Source organism: Molothrus aeneus, chromosome 4 (assembly GCF_037042795.1).
Source record: "Molothrus aeneus isolate 106 chromosome 4, BPBGC_Maene_1.0, whole genome shotgun sequence".
Lineage (NCBI taxonomy): Eukaryota > Metazoa > Chordata > Aves > Passeriformes > Icteridae > Molothrus > Molothrus aeneus.
This window is the reverse complement of record NC_089649.1, coordinates 13,270,918-13,287,387: the sequence shown is the minus strand read 5'-3', so window position 1 is coordinate 13,287,387 and position 16,470 is coordinate 13,270,918. Positions and strand designations below refer to the sequence as shown.

The 16,470-nt window shown below is 50.0% G+C and overlaps 2 protein-coding genes across 3 annotated transcripts; both read left to right on the top strand.

Moving 5' to 3' along the window:
* The first annotated feature begins 621 nt into the window (after nt 1-621).
* LOC136555910 (placenta-specific gene 8 protein-like) lies at nt 622-4,418 on the top strand. Of its 2 annotated transcripts, XM_066548944.1 has the most exons (5): nt 622-698; nt 2,905-3,033; nt 3,165-3,289; nt 3,903-4,006; nt 4,267-4,418. In XM_066548944.1, coding segments are annotated over exons 2-5 (345 nt in total). In that variant the 5' UTR covers nt 622-698; nt 2,905-2,918; the 3' UTR covers nt 4,268-4,418. The 2 variants fall into 2 exon arrangements, with proteins under 2 accessions (XP_066405041.1, XP_066405040.1); XM_066548943.1 differs by lacking the exon at nt 4,267-4,418 and having other exon boundaries at nt 3,903-4,010.
* Nucleotides 4,419-7,898: 3,480 nt separating this feature from the next.
* Nucleotides 7,899-8,797, top strand: LOC136555911 (placenta-specific gene 8 protein-like). The gene is made up of 3 exons (XM_066548945.1): nt 7,899-8,004; nt 8,213-8,337; nt 8,690-8,797. The coding sequence occupies exons 1-3, from the start codon at nt 7,899-7,901 to the stop codon at nt 8,795-8,797; spliced, it is 339 nt and encodes a 112-aa protein (XP_066405042.1).
* Nucleotides 8,798-16,470: the final 7,673 nt, after the last annotated feature.

Genomic DNA, 16,470 nt, shown 5'->3' with positions numbered 1-16,470 from the left:
TCTCCCGAGAAACAGCCACCCAGACCCTCTCTGGGATCTCTGCATGCTATCTGCATCCTGCTGGGAAACAAAAAGTGCTGTCCTAGTGCCACAGATTCTCCACAAAATTTGGAAGACCATTCAAAACTGTCTTGCACGGGGCATGAGTGGTTACGTATTTGGGGCATGTTAGTGTAGAAACTGTAATATTAGTATCTTATGAAGTGAAATTTATGTGTGTATGGTAATTGCTCAGTTAATTTTACTGTAGTGGCTGGGCTACATGGCCTGTGGCAAGCACTTAGGGAATCAGCCTCATTATTATGGAAAGCCTCCCCATGTAGGATGTGTTTTCTAAGAATTGAAAACCTATATGTCTGTTCTGATAAAAGTACATTATTCAGAACTGCTCTTCCCTGAGCAGCAACATCATGTGGGCAAAGTTAAGGGAATAAGACCATAAACATGCAAACATTTTTTTTAAAAAAAAGAAATAACTAATCTTGGGAAAAGGAAAAACAAATTACTGTGTTCTGCACTTGTAAAGGCTGTGGTTGTAAGGACAGGGCACAGCTCCTGACCTCCCCCTTCAAGTTACCTCCCACTCATTGTACGTTTTATACTGCTGTCTGCCAATAAGAACATCCGAGGGAGTAAGTTTAGTTTCATCTTTGCTACAGCCTCTTTGTGCAGGGAGAGGAGGCAAGGCTGCTCACCAGGTAAGTTCTCTAAAAGCATGGAAATATTAGTAACTTGTTAGCCTGGGAAGAGTGGGATAATAGTGTCAAAGCAGGGGCTATTTTTCTTTTTTCCTGCTTAGCACAAAATATAAATCAAACTATCTGGCAAATCCTACTTGGGGGCGGGGGGGCTTTTAAAAAGCTGTGCGCAAAAGCTGGATTATGGAGAGTTTGCCTTTGCTTACTGCTGTCTGATGCTAACACAATTGCATAAATGTGTTGAAGGAATCTGACTGGTACTCAGTACTCTCTATTTAGACTGAGCTGCCCTACCAGAAGTTTGGATATTGATGGCTTTTGATACCTGCTCTCTCCGTGTGCTTGCTTGTCCCTTCAATAGGGTGTGCTGTTGGTGGCAAGAGCAGCTATGCTTCAAATTGTTCATTATTGTTTGCAGCTAGGAGAGGAGAAAATAGGTGAATAATACTTGTGTGGATAGCACTGCTGTTGCCAGGCAGAGGGAAGCTGTGGGTTGGCCGAGGTGTTGCACTTCCCTCTGGACACACACCTGATACTACCCCCAGCTGCACTCTCGCAGGGCTTGCAGACTGGTGTGTGCTGCCAGCTGAAGCCATGAGTGGGATTTCAGGAGAAGCACGTGTTACTCCAAAGGATCGGGAAAGAAGGTGCTCCCCCTCCCCCAGCATCACTCCTTCATTTCAGTTTCTATTCTGGCTTCTGAGCTCAGAAGCAATAGGAGGAGGAGGAGGAGGAGGAGGAGGAGGAGGCTGAGCACCCAGTAGGGTGGGTCTGCCTTTGTCAAACTACTGTTTCTAAGACACAAAATAAATCCACTCAATTTACAGAAAAGCAGGCTCAACAAATGTGAGCAGGCAGTTTATCTTATCTCAGAGAACCTCACCCAACCCCAAACTTTCTTAGACTTGTTACCTAGAAAAACTTTATGCTTTTTTACTTGGCTAGGGAATTAGAAGCAGAAAGAAATTGCTCTTGTTGCTATTCTTACTACTATCATTATAATCATCATCATCATTATTATTATTTTAGACCTGAAGTTTACTGGTTTTCAAGGTTTACTTGCTTGCTTAACCACATAAAGGCAAGGAGAGTGTTTCAGACTTTGGACATTGATTTTCTCTTTTCCTGGCTCCCTACATCAGGAAACTGGAGATACGAGTTTTCTGTACTACTCTCTTGTGTGTAGCCTGGCTTTGTTATGAGGAAATGAGCCCACAGGTGCTTCCCACATACCCTGTGCCCATGCTGTGTAAAATACACCAAGTCCAACATGCCCAAGTCACTCCTTTTAGCTTGGGTTCACTGCCCAGCCCAGTTCAGCACAAGGGGAATGAGTCATGTCTAAGCACTAGCAAAGCCTTTATGGAGTGGAGTGGGGAACATCAGTGGCCTGATGTTGTGGTGTGTTTTATGTTTGTTCAGTTTTCCCCCCATTGTTCTCTCAGAAGGTCCTGCCCTGTTACCAGTTTGTGTCAATCCCCAAACCCCTCCCCAGTTGTCTTGGTTACTAAATGTATCTTTCTTGTTCCCCACCCCTGGCTGCCTGCCTGTCACTCGACACCCCTGCCTCTTTTTCTAGAAAGTTCGGGCCAGGGTGTCGGGTGATTGGGTTAGGGGCCAGGGTCCCTCCCACAGCTGTGTTTGATTGGTTCTCCGATTATGCCAATCCTTAGTGTATCCTTCTCTGATTTGCTATCTTTGACCCCCCCCACCTTCTGTAAAACCCGGGGTTTTCTTGCCTCGGGGCTCTCAGCTCGTGCTCCACGTTTTCCCTACCAATAAAACCACCCTCCCTGAAGAGACTGAGAGTCGCCTCTTCATTTCATCCTGCGACTTCGGAGCTCACTACTGCGGCCACTCATCCGTAAGCCTGTCATTGCTAGGCACCGGGCCCTGACTTCGTGTTGGGGAAGTGCCTTACTGGCTGGAGGTTGGCTGGACTCTCATCTAGCCTGGGCGTTTTACTTTCCACCGGCCACCGCTCCAGCCTGATGCTATTTTGAAGGCTGGATAAAATGGTAGATAATGTGAAAACCTTGAACAGATAGAAATGCAGGCAAGATATGGTTATGCTCTATCACCTCCAGTGGCAGCTAGGGAGCTGGGCAAAAGAAGGCCTGCTGAAGGGTGGTAGCCACCAGTTTGGTCGGAGGTTCAGACCAACCACGGTTTTTTCACTGACTATCCTGTTTCATGTCTCTTTCAGAAGAGGGCCGGGGAATGGCTGTCCCAACTGTTGTGACGATCCAGCCACAATTTGGCGGGGCCATGTCTTCTGTCTCGAGATGCACGTGGCAGACAGGCCTGATGGACTGCTGCTCCGACTGTGGCGTCTGTGAGTGCCTCGGACACACTTCCTTGCCCCTGCTGCTTGGCTCGGTGGTGCCACTGTGCAGCCAGGCAGCCTGGCTCTCCCAGCTGCTCCAGGCAGAGCCTCAGCCAGTGCTGTGTTTCTTCCCCTGCCAGGCTGCTGTGGCATGTTCTGCTTCCCCTGCCTGGCTTGCCAGGTGGCTGGGGACATGAACGAGTGCTGCCTGTGTGGGACCAGCGTGGCCATGAGGACCCTGTACCGCACCAGATACAACATCCCGGTCAGTGCTGAGCCTACCCCCTCACCCTGCTGCTGCCAGCCTGAAGGCCAGGGTGCCCCCAAGGCCCTTCTCTCTGCGCTTGAGGGAGGGGCTCAGGACAGCAGTGATTTCCACTCCCCCTTTTTTTCCCATTCGTATCCACCTCGGCTGCTGCTTCCGTCTTTGGGCTTTGATTGAGATAACTGTGGGCTGAATAAAGAATAGGTGAAGCTGGTTACATGGATAAAGATCCATAATCAGGTCTGGGAGAAAGGTGGACAGTGCATATGTGAGGGTGTTTCTTCCTGCAGGGGAGGTGGTTGCTGCCATCCCAAGGGCAAACCATAGGGTCCCAAGTTCACTTTCCCTACATAGTCTGTTCCTGTAAGCATTTTTCTTCCCAGTCTGAACCTCAGAAGTCAAAAGATAAGCAGCTATCTGCAGCCTGCACAAAGGGCTCCTTCCTTCCTTTCCATGGTTCCTGGGGTTTGCCAGCCCAAGGCTTCAGTGTTACTCAGGATACTGCAGCCTGCTGAGAAGAAAAGAGTACTTGACCTGAATGTGATTAACATTTTCTTGGCTGGAACATGGTCTCTGGGAAGCCTCTGTTCCCTAACCTGTTTCTCCCTAACAGGGGTCCATTTGCTCTGACTATTGTGTCACCCTGTGGTGCACTGTTTGCTCTGTTTGCCAAATGAAGAGAGACATCAACCGCAGGAGGGAGCTTGGCATATTCTGGTAAGCCAGGGATGGTGGTGCTCATCCATAAAGCTGCTGTCACATGCAGCCAGGTGGCTTCCCAGAGCCTCTCCTGCCAACATCTTGACACTGGACCAAGTTTGCTGCAGTGGGGAAATGACCATGGACAGTTGACCAGAGTTACATGTCCTGAAGCAAAATGTCACTGAGGACCTTGTGGAGGGGGGAGGACTGGGGTGATACACAGAGTGTGGTGAGGCACATCTCAGTCCTGACACTCCTCTTCTATCCTGTTGTAGATGCTGCCATCCTCACTGCATCCTTGGAGCTGCTGCAAGCAGGAGTCACCACTGCTCTGACTGTTGGGAAATGCACCATGTGGAGCTTGCCTTGACTGCATTTGATTTCCCCTACTTAACTGCAGAAATAAAGTTTTGAGTTTGTCTTCCTACCTCTGTGTATGTCACTCTTGCACCACCTGAGAGCACCAATCCTTCTCCTGCTCCATCCATCTCAGCAGCCCTTGGTGTAGCTGAGATTTCCCTGTGCCTGCTGCAGAGAGAGAGATATTCACTAGTATTTTGTTATTGGATCAGCTATTAGAAAGGATATTTAATACATTGAAGAAGTCAGTGTTGCTCATCCAAGTTTTAAAATTTGGGAAAATGACTACTGCTGCAGGACAGAGCTGGGTCTTCCTGCAGTCAAGTGACTTCTGCTGTTGGTGAGTGACACCTTTCTGAATAGAAAGGCATGGAGTACCTGGCACCAGCTCACCTTGATGCTGAAGAGCTATGGACCCTGAGCATGAATTCCCCCACACCTGCAATAAAAAACCTGTCTGGGTTGTGGGTTATCTGTGTCCTCTCTAGGTACAAATAGTGCCATCTTCCTGCATGGCATTACACAGCCCATCTGTCTGCACTGGGCTGTGAGCCCTGCATTCCCATCTTCAAGATGGAGGTTGCATCCACCCTCTCTCCATCACTCTCGAGAGAAATGCTAAAGGACTTTTGATCCCTGCAAATACCTCCCAGCTTTCATTCTTTAAGGAGAATATGATTTTTTTTTTGTCCCCACTCTACCTTCACTTTTACCACAAAACTTTTTAAGGGCAAGTAGTTGCAGTGCTGAGGGGTGGGTGGGTGTGATGGCACTCCCAACTGCTTAAACTGGCTCAGATGGATGATCCCTGGCAATGCAGAAAAATGCGTTTTTAGCCTGAGAAAGGCCGTTCCTGTGTCACCCAGTGCAGTTACAGACAGTTCTTGCAGATGCTCAGGTTTGACAAAGGAATGGTGCTGCACCTCCAACAGCACATGGCTTAGGGCAGCACAGGAGCCTGGAAACAAACTGCCCTTCTTTGAAAACCTCTCCCACCAGGGCTCTGGGCCTGGAGAGCGACTGGGTGGGGAAAGGTGAGGGCTGGCAGCAGGAATGAGGCAGGGAAGCTGCCATTGTGCAAAGCTGCACCTAAGCTACCATTTGCTCTGTTAGTCAGAGGGAGCAGAGGTCATTTGCCAGAGCACATATAAAGCATGAGAACCAGGAAAAGGAGACGTGTCTGCTGGGACAAGGACAGCTTGGAAAGTACGTGTGGCATGGCTTTGCTTTGGTGATGGTATGGAAGCTGCTTGTGGCTGAAGTGGTGATGCTGGGCAAGGGGAAAGGGTGGAAGCAAAGGTGAGGTTTTCTACCTGGAAAGCTGCTTCAGGGTTAACTACAGTGTGGTGGGTGCTGCTGATGACAGATGTGGGGAACAGAGGTGGAGGACAGCAGTTTTTGCACTGTGTTGCTCATATAGTGCACTGTATTTGTGCACATACAGTGCCTATAGATACAATTTTATGACCTTGGCTGTTGGTGAAATGTAGCTGCATGCACCTCAGGATGCTTTTGTCCCCATCAGTCATTCCAGCATGGCTGGTGATGCCGTGGGGGTATGAATTGTGAAATTGTGATACATTTTTTTGTGCTGGGCCTGGCCCATCTCTCAGTAGGTGAGTGTGTGGCAGAGGCTTCTCCTTGCTGCTGCCTGCTCTGCACTGCAACAACCACCTGTGCAGGGATGTGGTGTGCTCATACCTGGGGAGGGGAAGGAGAAGCCTGACTGGAGGAATCCTGTCCCTAAAATTTCTCTTGCTGCTGCTGCTCCTGTGCACAATTCTCCCTGTGGTCCCTGTGGTGCTGCCTGCTGCTGAACATCCCTGTTGCTGCATGGGAGCCCCATGCTGGGCTCACCACTGCACAGACTGTCCATGGTCTGTCTCCTCCCCTGCCCCTCCTGGTTCTTCTTAAATCATTGTGTACAAGGCTTCCTGAAGGGCCTGCTGCTTTGGTGTGCTGGGAGGTGTTACATTGACTGCAGCGGGGATGGGAATTACCTGAGATCTCATAGATGAACAAACAGGGACAGCTGGCCAAGGCAGGGCCAGGAGGTGTCCGGAGAGGGACAATGGATGCAGTGTCCCCTGCTGCACTCACAGGTGTCTCAGATAGGGACAGCCTAGCCATGCTTCCACTGCCTGCAGAAAGCTGCAAAAAGTCAGGAGCAAATCATGTGGAGATTTTTACCAGCTTTCTTCCCTCTTATACCATAATTCAACAACCTTCTTCCTCTTCCTGGGACTGCCAGGAACAAGGGCTCATCCTACAGCAACAGGCTGTTTCTGACAGCTGGGATGTGTCTGTTATGCTGGGGAGTCACAGGAGCTTCCAGCAGAGCCAGCAACCCTTTGCCACCTGTTGCCATTAGTCAGTGCAAATGCAGTGCCACAGCCAGTGCCACTCTGATTTAGGTGATGAGCTCGATGGCATAGTCTGAGTGCTGGGCATAGTAATTGTTCCACCCCATTTCTTGGGTCATTTAATACTTAACTTTGTGTAACTGTGCAATTCTGGTGTGAAAACAATCTTCTTAGAGGTGACTCTCTCAGTCACCTCTAAAGTGGTGCTGAGCTTGAGCAAAGGGCAGGGAGTGTGTCTGCATGGGAGTTCTGTGGGAGAATCATCAATTTTTTTTTGTTTTGTTTGTTTTAATGAAAGCTCCAAAACCAAAACTGAGAGTGGCAGAAGCTGGTCCTGTGCCTTGCAGGGGTGGCAGGGAGGGAAGGGGCCGCTGATGGAGGTGCAGGTGGAGTTGTTACTTTGGTCAAGTGATTTTGGGGATGGTACTGTGGAGCAGGAGCTTTCTACTCTCAGAGAACACAGCCCATTGCTGAGGAAGGATGGGATGGAGAGGAACTCCACAGGCCATGGTGACCCCACAAGACTGAGGAAGAGGAAGATGACGTGTTGGCACAGACAGTTAAGTGGAGGAAGGATAGGAACTGGTGGCAGGGCTCCTGAGAGCTTGGGGAGACTAGAACTGAGCAGTAGTAACTTTGGAAGACTGTGATCATAAACAAAACAAAACAAACCTCCCAAAACCAGCCCAAAATGCAGACAATTTTACATAGACAATTTTACACAAAACAAACCTCCCAAAACCAGCCCAAAATGCAGACAATTTTACATAGACAATTTTACACAGATATTTTTATGTGATTTTACGCAGACAATGATGAAAGATGACCTGGAGATGAAAAGACTAGTTTGAGGTGTTGAAGCACTGCAGTTCTGAAGCAGAAGGACCTTTGTTTTTACAGACGTGTTTTACTTGCATAGGGATGATGTGCTGCTGCCTTTGGTGGAAGACTGGTTTTAGAGAGGGCTTTCCTTCAGAGGGTAGTGGCAGCTTCTGGCAGAGCTGTGCCCCCCACTTTGTGGTGAGAGTGGCATTACCCCGGCAGTGGGGACTCCCCAAGGAACTCTCTCTGAATGCAGCAGCCTGAGCAAGGCGCCCACTTCAAAAACACCTGCAGAATCTTCCTCTGATGGCTTTTCTTTCCAGACCACAAACTGCCTGGAGGGACCTGAACCCGTGCTGGCAATGGCCTCTCAAACTGTGATTACAGTCCAACCCCAGTTTTCAGCTGTCCAACAGCCAGGGGAGTGGCAAACAGGGCTGCTGGACTGCTGCTCCGATTGCGGTGTATGTGAGTACATACGTAGCCCTCATTCCTGCTGTTGCTTGTGATGTGTTTCCTGCTCCTCCTGCAGCATTACCCCTGCCACAAACCCCACTCCCATGGGTACTGGAGGCAGAGCAGCTCTTGCCTGATGTCAAGAGCCACAGCTCTCAGCTGGCTTTTCCCCCTCTGTATTTGCACCTGTCAGCCAAGTCCACGTCTCACTGTCCCACAGGTCTTTGTGGGATGTTCTGCTTCTTCTGCCTGAACTGCCAGGTGGCTGGGGACATGGATGAGTGCTGCCTGTGTGGCTCTAGTGTGGCCATGAGGACCCTCTACCGCACCAGATACAACATCCCAGTGAGTGACCAGCTTGGGGGCCTGTCCCAACAGCAACAACAGCCATGGGATGGGTGCTGAGGTGGGGGCTCAAGGAAGGAGAAAGGGGTGCCCAAGGGGAAGGGCAGAGGCGAGGAGTTGCATGAGCATCCCAGCTGGCCAGGAGTCAGGGACATATCTGCCTCACCACTGTGAGCTGGAGGGAATCCCAGCACACACTACTTCATCCCAGTCCTTGCTGGATACGAGCAGCAGGATGCTGCAGGGCCCGGCTGAGCTCCGATGGGGTGTTGACGATGTAAAATAGAAAGGCTGAAAAGTTTAACGTTTGGTGTGGGAAGGGGTTTTCCATGCAATGTCCCTTGCTCCACAGGGCTCCATCCTGCAAGACTTTTGCTCCATCTGGTGTTGCACCCCATGTGCACTCTGCCAGCTGAAGAGAGACATCAACCGGAGGAGGGCAATGGGCATATTCTGGTAAACTGGGGGTGTTGGCGCTACTTTGTCTCACTGCTGCACAGCACCACTGGCTTCCCGGGGTCTCCCTTTCCTCTGACACCTGACTCCAGACACAGGTTTGCAGCAGTGCTGGAGCAGTAATGGCTGAGTAAAGGGTGATCCTGCTCTCCTATCCCATTGCAGATGCTGCTATCTTCAGTGCACCCTGTGGAACCACTGCAGGCAGGAGCTGCTGCTGCCCTGGATGTTGGGACATGTGCCATGAGGAGTTTGCCTTCACTGTGCTCGATCCCCTTTACTCTTGGTAAAGCCAGCAAGAAAAGCACTGCCTGTCTTCCTGCCTGTGTGTTGTTATTTATGTCTCTGCGTCTTTCTGCAGCATCAGAATGGGTGCTGTACTTTTCTAGGCTGTGTGGCCAGAGGTATGATGAGGTTGTCAGGTAAATAAGGCTTTCTCTTGCCCACCCACACTGGAATGAGGCCAGACCACAAAATTCAGTGAGAAGATAAAACAAAAGCCAAATCTGCTACGGGAACAGAAAAGATAAAACAAAAGCCAAATCTCCTATGGGAACAATTTCTCTGTGGACACCACTAATGTGCAGAGCTGGTGACAGCATTGCCCTCTGCTCAGGGGGGCCCAAGAGCCCCCATCTCCTGGACTGTCCCCAGCACCAAGACACAAGTGGGGAGTGATGGTGATAGTGTGGGATTCCCAGCCACTCTACTTTCCCCACACAAACATTGTGAAGAGACCATCACACGGGGAATGGGAAAGGGAATGGCTTCTCTGTGGGTCAGCCCCCTGCAGCTCGTGGGTGTTGGGTGGAAGAGCTGGGACTTGGGGGTGCAAAAGTTTATCCATTGCCTACCAGGGTGACAAACAAGGAAGAGGTAAGTCTGGGACTGGGGTTGTTCTGGCTCGGATTGGTTTAAAGTTTATTGGTTTGAACAGATAAAAGTGGGGCTTTGCCCGGAGAGGGCTGCAGGGGGCCCGGAGGCTCTGTCATATCTGTGCTTCTGTGCTGGCACCTGCAGGACAGGACGGGAATTTATTAAAAAAAATGCCTTTTCCACTTACCTGTTTTCACCGTCACAACTCCCGCTGCATTTGCCGCCGGTGTGAAGGGGCGAGGCTGTGCCGCTGCTGACGGCGTGTCCCTGTGTACTCGCACACACCAACATGCGCACAGAGAAGCAGGGGAAGGCGACTGGGCTGTGGTGCCAGCCGGAGCTGGGAGCTGGCAGTGTCCCTGCTGTGGGAACAGATGTCACAGGCGTGCTGGGTCACCTCTGCTTCCTCCTGGCTGCTGGTCCCAAATCCCTGCCGCGTGCACCCTGCCAGCCAACAGAGCAGGGCTGAGGGCTGGCTCTGAGCCCCCGTCCGCAACACATGCAGCTGCCTGGCTTGAGGTGGCCAGTTCAGTGACAGCCCTGCTGCTGCAGGAGCCCACGAGTGTGCTGAGAGCACCCAAGATCCGGGATTCTAAGTCACACAGCCAGGAGTGCTGAGGTCCCCTCTTTCCAGGGACAAGTGAGCCCTGTGTCCCCAGAATGGGGCTCCCTGACTGACAAATGCTCCTTGTCCCCATCCCTCCTCCCACAGTGATGGTTGTTTTGGGCTTCCCTGACAGTCATTCCTGCTTGGCATCCTTCTATGCCCGTCCTTGATCATGGAATCTCTTCCCTGGGTCTCTGTCTCCTCCAGTGCATGCAGAGGTTGGTCCATTGGGATCAGTGGCCAAAGTCGTGAACTTCCACAGTTACCCATGTCCTCCACAGTGAGCCAGAAGCAACCAGGAGGCTGCTGAGCAAACACGAGGACACCTAGGTTTTGTTTCTGTGAATTTCTTCATTAGATGTAACTACAAATGACCACTACTAAAGCAAGCATGTACTTAAGATCACTCACGTGTATTCATTATTTAGGGTGCTACCGGCACGACCCTCGCCAAACTGCTGCCAGCAGCGGGCAGGAAGGAAAAGCCTCTTGTGGCAGGTGCTCCACATCACGGAGTGGTAAAGCCCGAAGCTGCACCTGCCCGGATCCCGATCCCGATCCCGATCCCGATCCCGATCCCGATCCCGGAGCGGGCGGTCCCTGGCTGTCGCACGGCTCAGCCACTTGCTGCCGGTGTTCCGCCCTCCTGGCGCACACAAGGAGGCACAGCAAGCTTGGTTTTTCCTCAGGGATCCCGCTTCTCCCGTGAGAGCCCTGCAGGCTGCTCCAGCGCCGTGTGCCAGGACTCCGCGCTCCCTCATCTGTCCTGCCCCAGGAGCACCGGAACTCTCGGGCTGAGCGCTATTGGGATGGCACCATGTCCCAGGGATATCAAGGGACATGGACCTGCCCACAGCACCCCCAGGGGAGGCACCTCCGTGTCCGCAATTCCCGATCGGAGTCAGCCCTGGACTGGCAGCAGTCCCCGCGCCCCGCGGCTGCTTACGGCCGAAATAGGGACATTTTCCGGGTCCTGAGGCGTTTCTGTCAGTAATGCTGAACCTTCCTTTCCTGCTCGAGGAGTCCCGCATTGTGCTTTCCCTCCTCCCTTCAGGCTGCTGCCAGCCTGCTGGGGCCAGGATGGTTGTGGTTTTCTTGTGATGCCTCCCTCGAGACCGGGATGCTTGTTTTCCTTGCTGATGCTAAGACAGGTCCTTCTTGACACAGCTTTGCCCTTGTGTCCTCATGGGGCTTTGTTTGCATAGGCCGTGGAAATGCAGCAAGGAGCCAGGAGCAGCCAGCCCCAAGCCCGGGGGAGAGGCAAAAGTGTCTACCTCATCCAAGGAGTGTCAAGGGACTCAGGAGCTGCAGGCAATGCCTGGTGAGTGCCAAAAGTGATGACCAAACAGCCCCACACCCAGCCATGCTGCCAAGGGGGTTTCTCGCTGCTGGCTAGGGTGGGAGAAACCCAGCATAACCAGGAAAACCTCATTGTGGGTAATGGATAAGCACTTGAGATCCCCTCTGAGGGCTGGCTGGGTTGGTTCTGTTCCTGCCGACTCTCTTGGCACTGTATGAATATGGGTGGGGGGCAAACAATGCCAGAGGGGGGTCAACACCATCTGGGGAGCTGTCACAGCCCCCCAGACCAAAGCCTCTCCTAGGAGGTTTGTGCCTAATATTTGGGGGCCTGGGATCTTGGAAGAGAGCTCAGGAAAGGTGAACCAAGAGTTGTTGGGGTCTGGCCCAGCTGCACCCCATTGCCAGGAGCTCTGTGTAGTGCTGGGGACAGCCCAGTGTTTGTGGGTACAGCTCCTGTGCACACAGACAGGGCAAAGTGCTTCACTGAGGGGTTTGTGCAAATGCCCTTCCTGGAGTGCCCTTCTGGGAGAGATGTGACTGTTCTGGATAGGGAGGGGGACAGGCATCTCCTGAGGGTCTCTGGGGTGTGCCACCAGGAGCTCTGAGTGACTGATGTCTCTCCTTTTTTAGCTACAGAGGGGACTCCGCTGCCTTGTGCTGCCACCTCACAGCCTACGGCCCCTCGGAGCAGGGCTGCCCAGAAGAGCCTGGCTGGCTCACCCTCATCTCACTTCTGCTGTCAGGAATGGGACTGAGAGAGACCCTTCATGCAGCGAGGAGCATGTGACATGTATTTAATCCACAAGAGAAGAGGCCAGGCTCCTTGCTGCGTAGAGCTCCCTGTAGAGGACAACCCATGTGGCGCCTGGGTGACAGACACCCTGGCTCCAGTTGATAGACACCCCAGTTAGTTTGGATTAGAGATGCTCCTGTTTCTCACAGCTCTGACTGATAAATGCTCCAGCTGCTTAAAGCTCAAGGTATTTGATGCTCTAAGTGATTTCAACTCCTGCATCTTCCAGCTCCAGATCACAGTTCTGGCTGCTCTGCTGTTGAGGTACAAGATGCTCTTGCCAGCAGACCTCCTCCCCAAGTGTTAGGGACACTTGGGTTCCTCTTGAGTTTCAGGTCATTCCAGCTCCTGGACGTGGTATGCTAATTACAGGCAATGGGTGCTCCACCTCAGATTATTTGAAACCCTGAGCTATTTTGGCTCCAGCACACACCAGAGGAGAGGTGCTCCCACTGCTTCTGGAGGCAGAAATTAAGTTGGGGGATGTTTGCAAACAGTCTGAAGGGCTCCCAGAAATGGGAGACAGCCTGTCTCACAAAGCACACTGATAAGGTTGGAAAGGCCTCCAAGACTGAGTCCTACTATCAACCTAACACTGCCATGTTCACCACTAAACTACATCCCCAAGTGCCTCATCTACACATTTTGTTAACACTTCCAGGGCTGGTGATTCCACCACTTGGGCAGCCTGTTCTGATGCCTGACCACTCTTTCCATGAAGAAATTTCTCCTAACATCCAATCTAAAGCTCCCCTGGCACAACTTCAGGACATTTCCTTTCATTTCCTTTCATCCTGCCACTTGTTTACCTGGGAGAAGAGATTGACCCCCACCTCTCTACAAACTCCTTCCAGGTAGTTGTAGGGAGCAATAAGGTCTCTCCTGAGGCTCCTTTTTTCCAGGCTAAACATCCCCAGCTCTGCACTGATCCCACAGGGACACGAGATGATGTAGTGGGGCATGACCCTGAGCATCAGATCAGACACTCTCTTCTCTCTTCAAAGCTAATGCAGTGTGAATATTGATGTAGTGGATGGTGGTAAAAGCACAACTAATGCAAGCCTCTCCTGATACAGCCTTCCTACATTCCCAGGGTGGTTCTCTATATTTCCAAGAAGCTCTTTTGCTGTTCCTTCATTTTTGGCGCAGAGCAGTGGTGGTGCTGCCTGCATGAACTACAGGGAAATAAACCAGACCACCAAGTTTCACATCGCACACTGTTACTAATGGACAAAATCGATACTATTTATTTTCTTCCCCAAGGCCTGGCCCCTAAGCTGGTTTGTGTTTCAGGATCATGTGCAGCGTGAGCTGGGAGAGCAGTGTCAGTCACCAGAGGGCACCAGGGAAGAAGGATGCTGAGAGCTCCTCTTGTTTCTCTGCTTCACAGTTCAGCACATGAAGGAGGGACAGTTCTTCAGCACTGCCCTGCTGCTTCTGCTGCTGCTGTTTGTCCACAGGCAATTTCACCATGACAAAACATTTCTGCTCTGGCAAAAGATCACAGCAAGTTAGCAGTGAGAAGGAAACATCTCAGTCACTGCTACATATCAGAACAGCCATGAATGGGTGTAAAAACTCTGAGAGTATCTATAAAGTTGTCCTTGCCCTTTGTTTGTGTTCAGGACATTTCACAGAGGGTGCAGTGCTTGCCATTGGGGTGCTTTAACTCCCTCCCTGGGACTTGCTGTCTCAAAGAAATCAGAGAGCTGGGGAGGAAAACATGACTGCAGACATGGAAAGATGTTAGAAGAATCTGGTGTTAACAGCTTAAGAGACTGTTGTGTTCACTGAGAGGAAACAGAGGTCTTAGATATCTCCCAGGTGTGTTAATTCTCAACTAAGCCAGGTTTTGGCCTGCAAAGCAAGGTAGAGTCAACACACCTGTAAGACAAAGCAAGGTTGTGAAGGATTATAGCTCTAAGCCTAAATTCAGGAGGTTGGAATACATCAGTAAAATGCAGCTCACTCTGAGCAACAGGGAACATGCTAAGAAATCTCCTACTCAAGTAAAATTGTGATGTTAACGTCACAGTGATTTAACTGGTACTTTTCTGGGCCACAGTTTAAGTCATTTGTTATGGGAATGTTAAACATTTGTTATGGGAATGTTAATCAACATGCATGTGACATGCATGAAACATCTAAGGCACAAAAGCATAGTTTATTTTTGACTCTAATATTTATAGATTTTTAAAAGCGACCATGGATTGGAGGATGAAATTGCCACTTCTCCAGCTACACTGGTCAAACCAACAGTTTATCAAATTTCTCCTCCTCCAGAAAGGAAAGCAAAACAATCATTATTTACATGAAATGTGCGTGAGAAACTTCATTACAAAAATGTAAACATCAGAAGGCTTAGAAGAACTTAGGAGAACAGGGAGACACCTGAGAGGTTTGACACCAAGCTGGAAATACAGCACAGTATCATGCCAGCCTGATCTGCAGCTCAGCAGAATTCCTGGTGAGCATCATGTTGATCAACATTAGATTCAATGTCTACATCCCTTCCTTGAGGTTTATCACCTTTAGTCTTTCAATAGCAATTACTCATACAAGATGTGTTTTCTTCTCCTTGTAATAAAACTTTGTCATGTTGTTAAACAATGCCTCCCAGTGCTGAGGTAAAAGCTCAGAGCTTCATTCAACTCCAAACAAAGGAGGGGCACAGCTCAGGACACACCTTGGCTGGTGTTGCTGCCGTGCAGATTTACCCTTTTATTTTGGTTAATGGACAGCTGGTGGTGACCTTCAGCCAGATTTAATAGTTAAACAGAACATGCAAGCTGCTTGGAAGGACTGTCTGATAAGGCAATACCTTACCTATCAGTCCTGATACATAAGTGATACCTCACTTACATTGTGTTTAACATCTCAGGGTTTAGGTGTTGTGAACTGACTAAAGCTCTCATGCACGTTTGTGGATGTGCCTCACATTTGACCAAGCACAAAATAGAAGTGTGAAAGGTTGAACTCTGTATTGAATCCGTTGCTAACATTAAGTAATCCTGTGATATACCACAGGTTTGCCCAAAGATAGATGAGGGAAAATTTATGGTAACTTTTTGTGCATTATCTGACAAATAAGCACCTGGGGCAGGCATGGCCTTGGAAACAGTAAGATAGAGAAAGATTTATTAGGGTAGGATTCATTACTGAGTTTTGTACTCCTGAGGGCACAGGTTTCAAGCCCTGCAGCAATCCATGAACCTTGATCCCTGTGGGAGCCCTGCAGCAGCAAAGCTGATGAGACACCAAAGTGTGCTCTGTCTCTCCCTAATGAAATATGTAATCTTATCTCTGAGGAATCATGTTCCTACAATGCATTCCTTTTATTGCTTATTTGAATGTGAATGGCTCTGTACTATCTTTGTACAGGACCACTAAACATCCTAGCAGCTACCAGAGTTGATAAGACAGTCCCTTCAGACTGTCTATACATGTGTCCTATACATGTGTCTAAGAGAAAAAACTTCCCTGTGAAGTTAAATTGCTCCTGGCCAGCTGCTGAAACTGCAGAAAGGCTGAACTGCTTTCATTCAATGTTTCAGACTCCAATGCATGCATCAATTGGGGCTTTCCTTCTCTGGAGTCTGCTCCACTCCTGAAGACAGGAACACCTGTGAATTGACACATTCAGAAACAATCTCAAGGATACCTGTGCCCACAATTAAAAAAAAAAAAACAAGTCATATTGGCTCTTAATAGTAGAGCAAATATCTGTGCAAACAAAATAACCACAGTTTTTCATCTTCTTTTGTTGTTGTTGTTGGTTGGTTGGTGTAAGCTGGAGCACCAGTCATCCTGAGAGCAACAGTCACCTCTCTCTCTGCATCCTGTGCAAGTGCTCTGGTTTTTCCTAGCTCATGGAAGAATATCCTGAGTTGGAAGGGACCCAAAAAGGATCATAAAGTCCAACTCTTGGCCCATCATAGGCCAGTCACAAGAACCACACCATGTACCTAAGGGTATTGCCCAAAATCTTCTTGAACCCTGTCAGGCTTGGAGCTGTGACCACTTCCCTGGGGAGCCTTTCCAGCTCCCAACCACCCTCTGGGTGAAGAAACTTCTTTCTAATATCCAGTCTAAACCTCCC

Excerpts from the sequence above, each read along its gene's own strand:
- LOC136555910 (XM_066548943.1), top strand. The coding sequence starts at position 2,919 with ATGGCTGTCCCAACTGTTGTGACGATCCAGCCACAATTTGGCGGGGCC. Across the intron at positions 3,034-3,164 it reads CTGCTCCGACTGTGGCGTCT|GCTGCTGTGGCATGTTCTGC; the intron begins GTGAGTGCCTCG and ends TTCCCCTGCCAG. Across the intron at positions 3,290-3,902 it reads GCACCAGATACAACATCCCG|GGGTCCATTTGCTCTGACTA; the intron begins GTCAGTGCTGAG and ends TCTCCCTAACAG.
- LOC136555911 (XM_066548945.1), top strand. The coding sequence starts at position 7,899 with ATGGCCTCTCAAACTGTGATTACAGTCCAACCCCAGTTTTCAGCTGTC. Across the intron at positions 8,005-8,212 it reads CTGCTCCGATTGCGGTGTAT|GTCTTTGTGGGATGTTCTGC; the intron begins GTGAGTACATAC and ends ACTGTCCCACAG. Across the intron at positions 8,338-8,689 it reads GCACCAGATACAACATCCCA|GGCTCCATCCTGCAAGACTT; the intron begins GTGAGTGACCAG and ends CTTGCTCCACAG.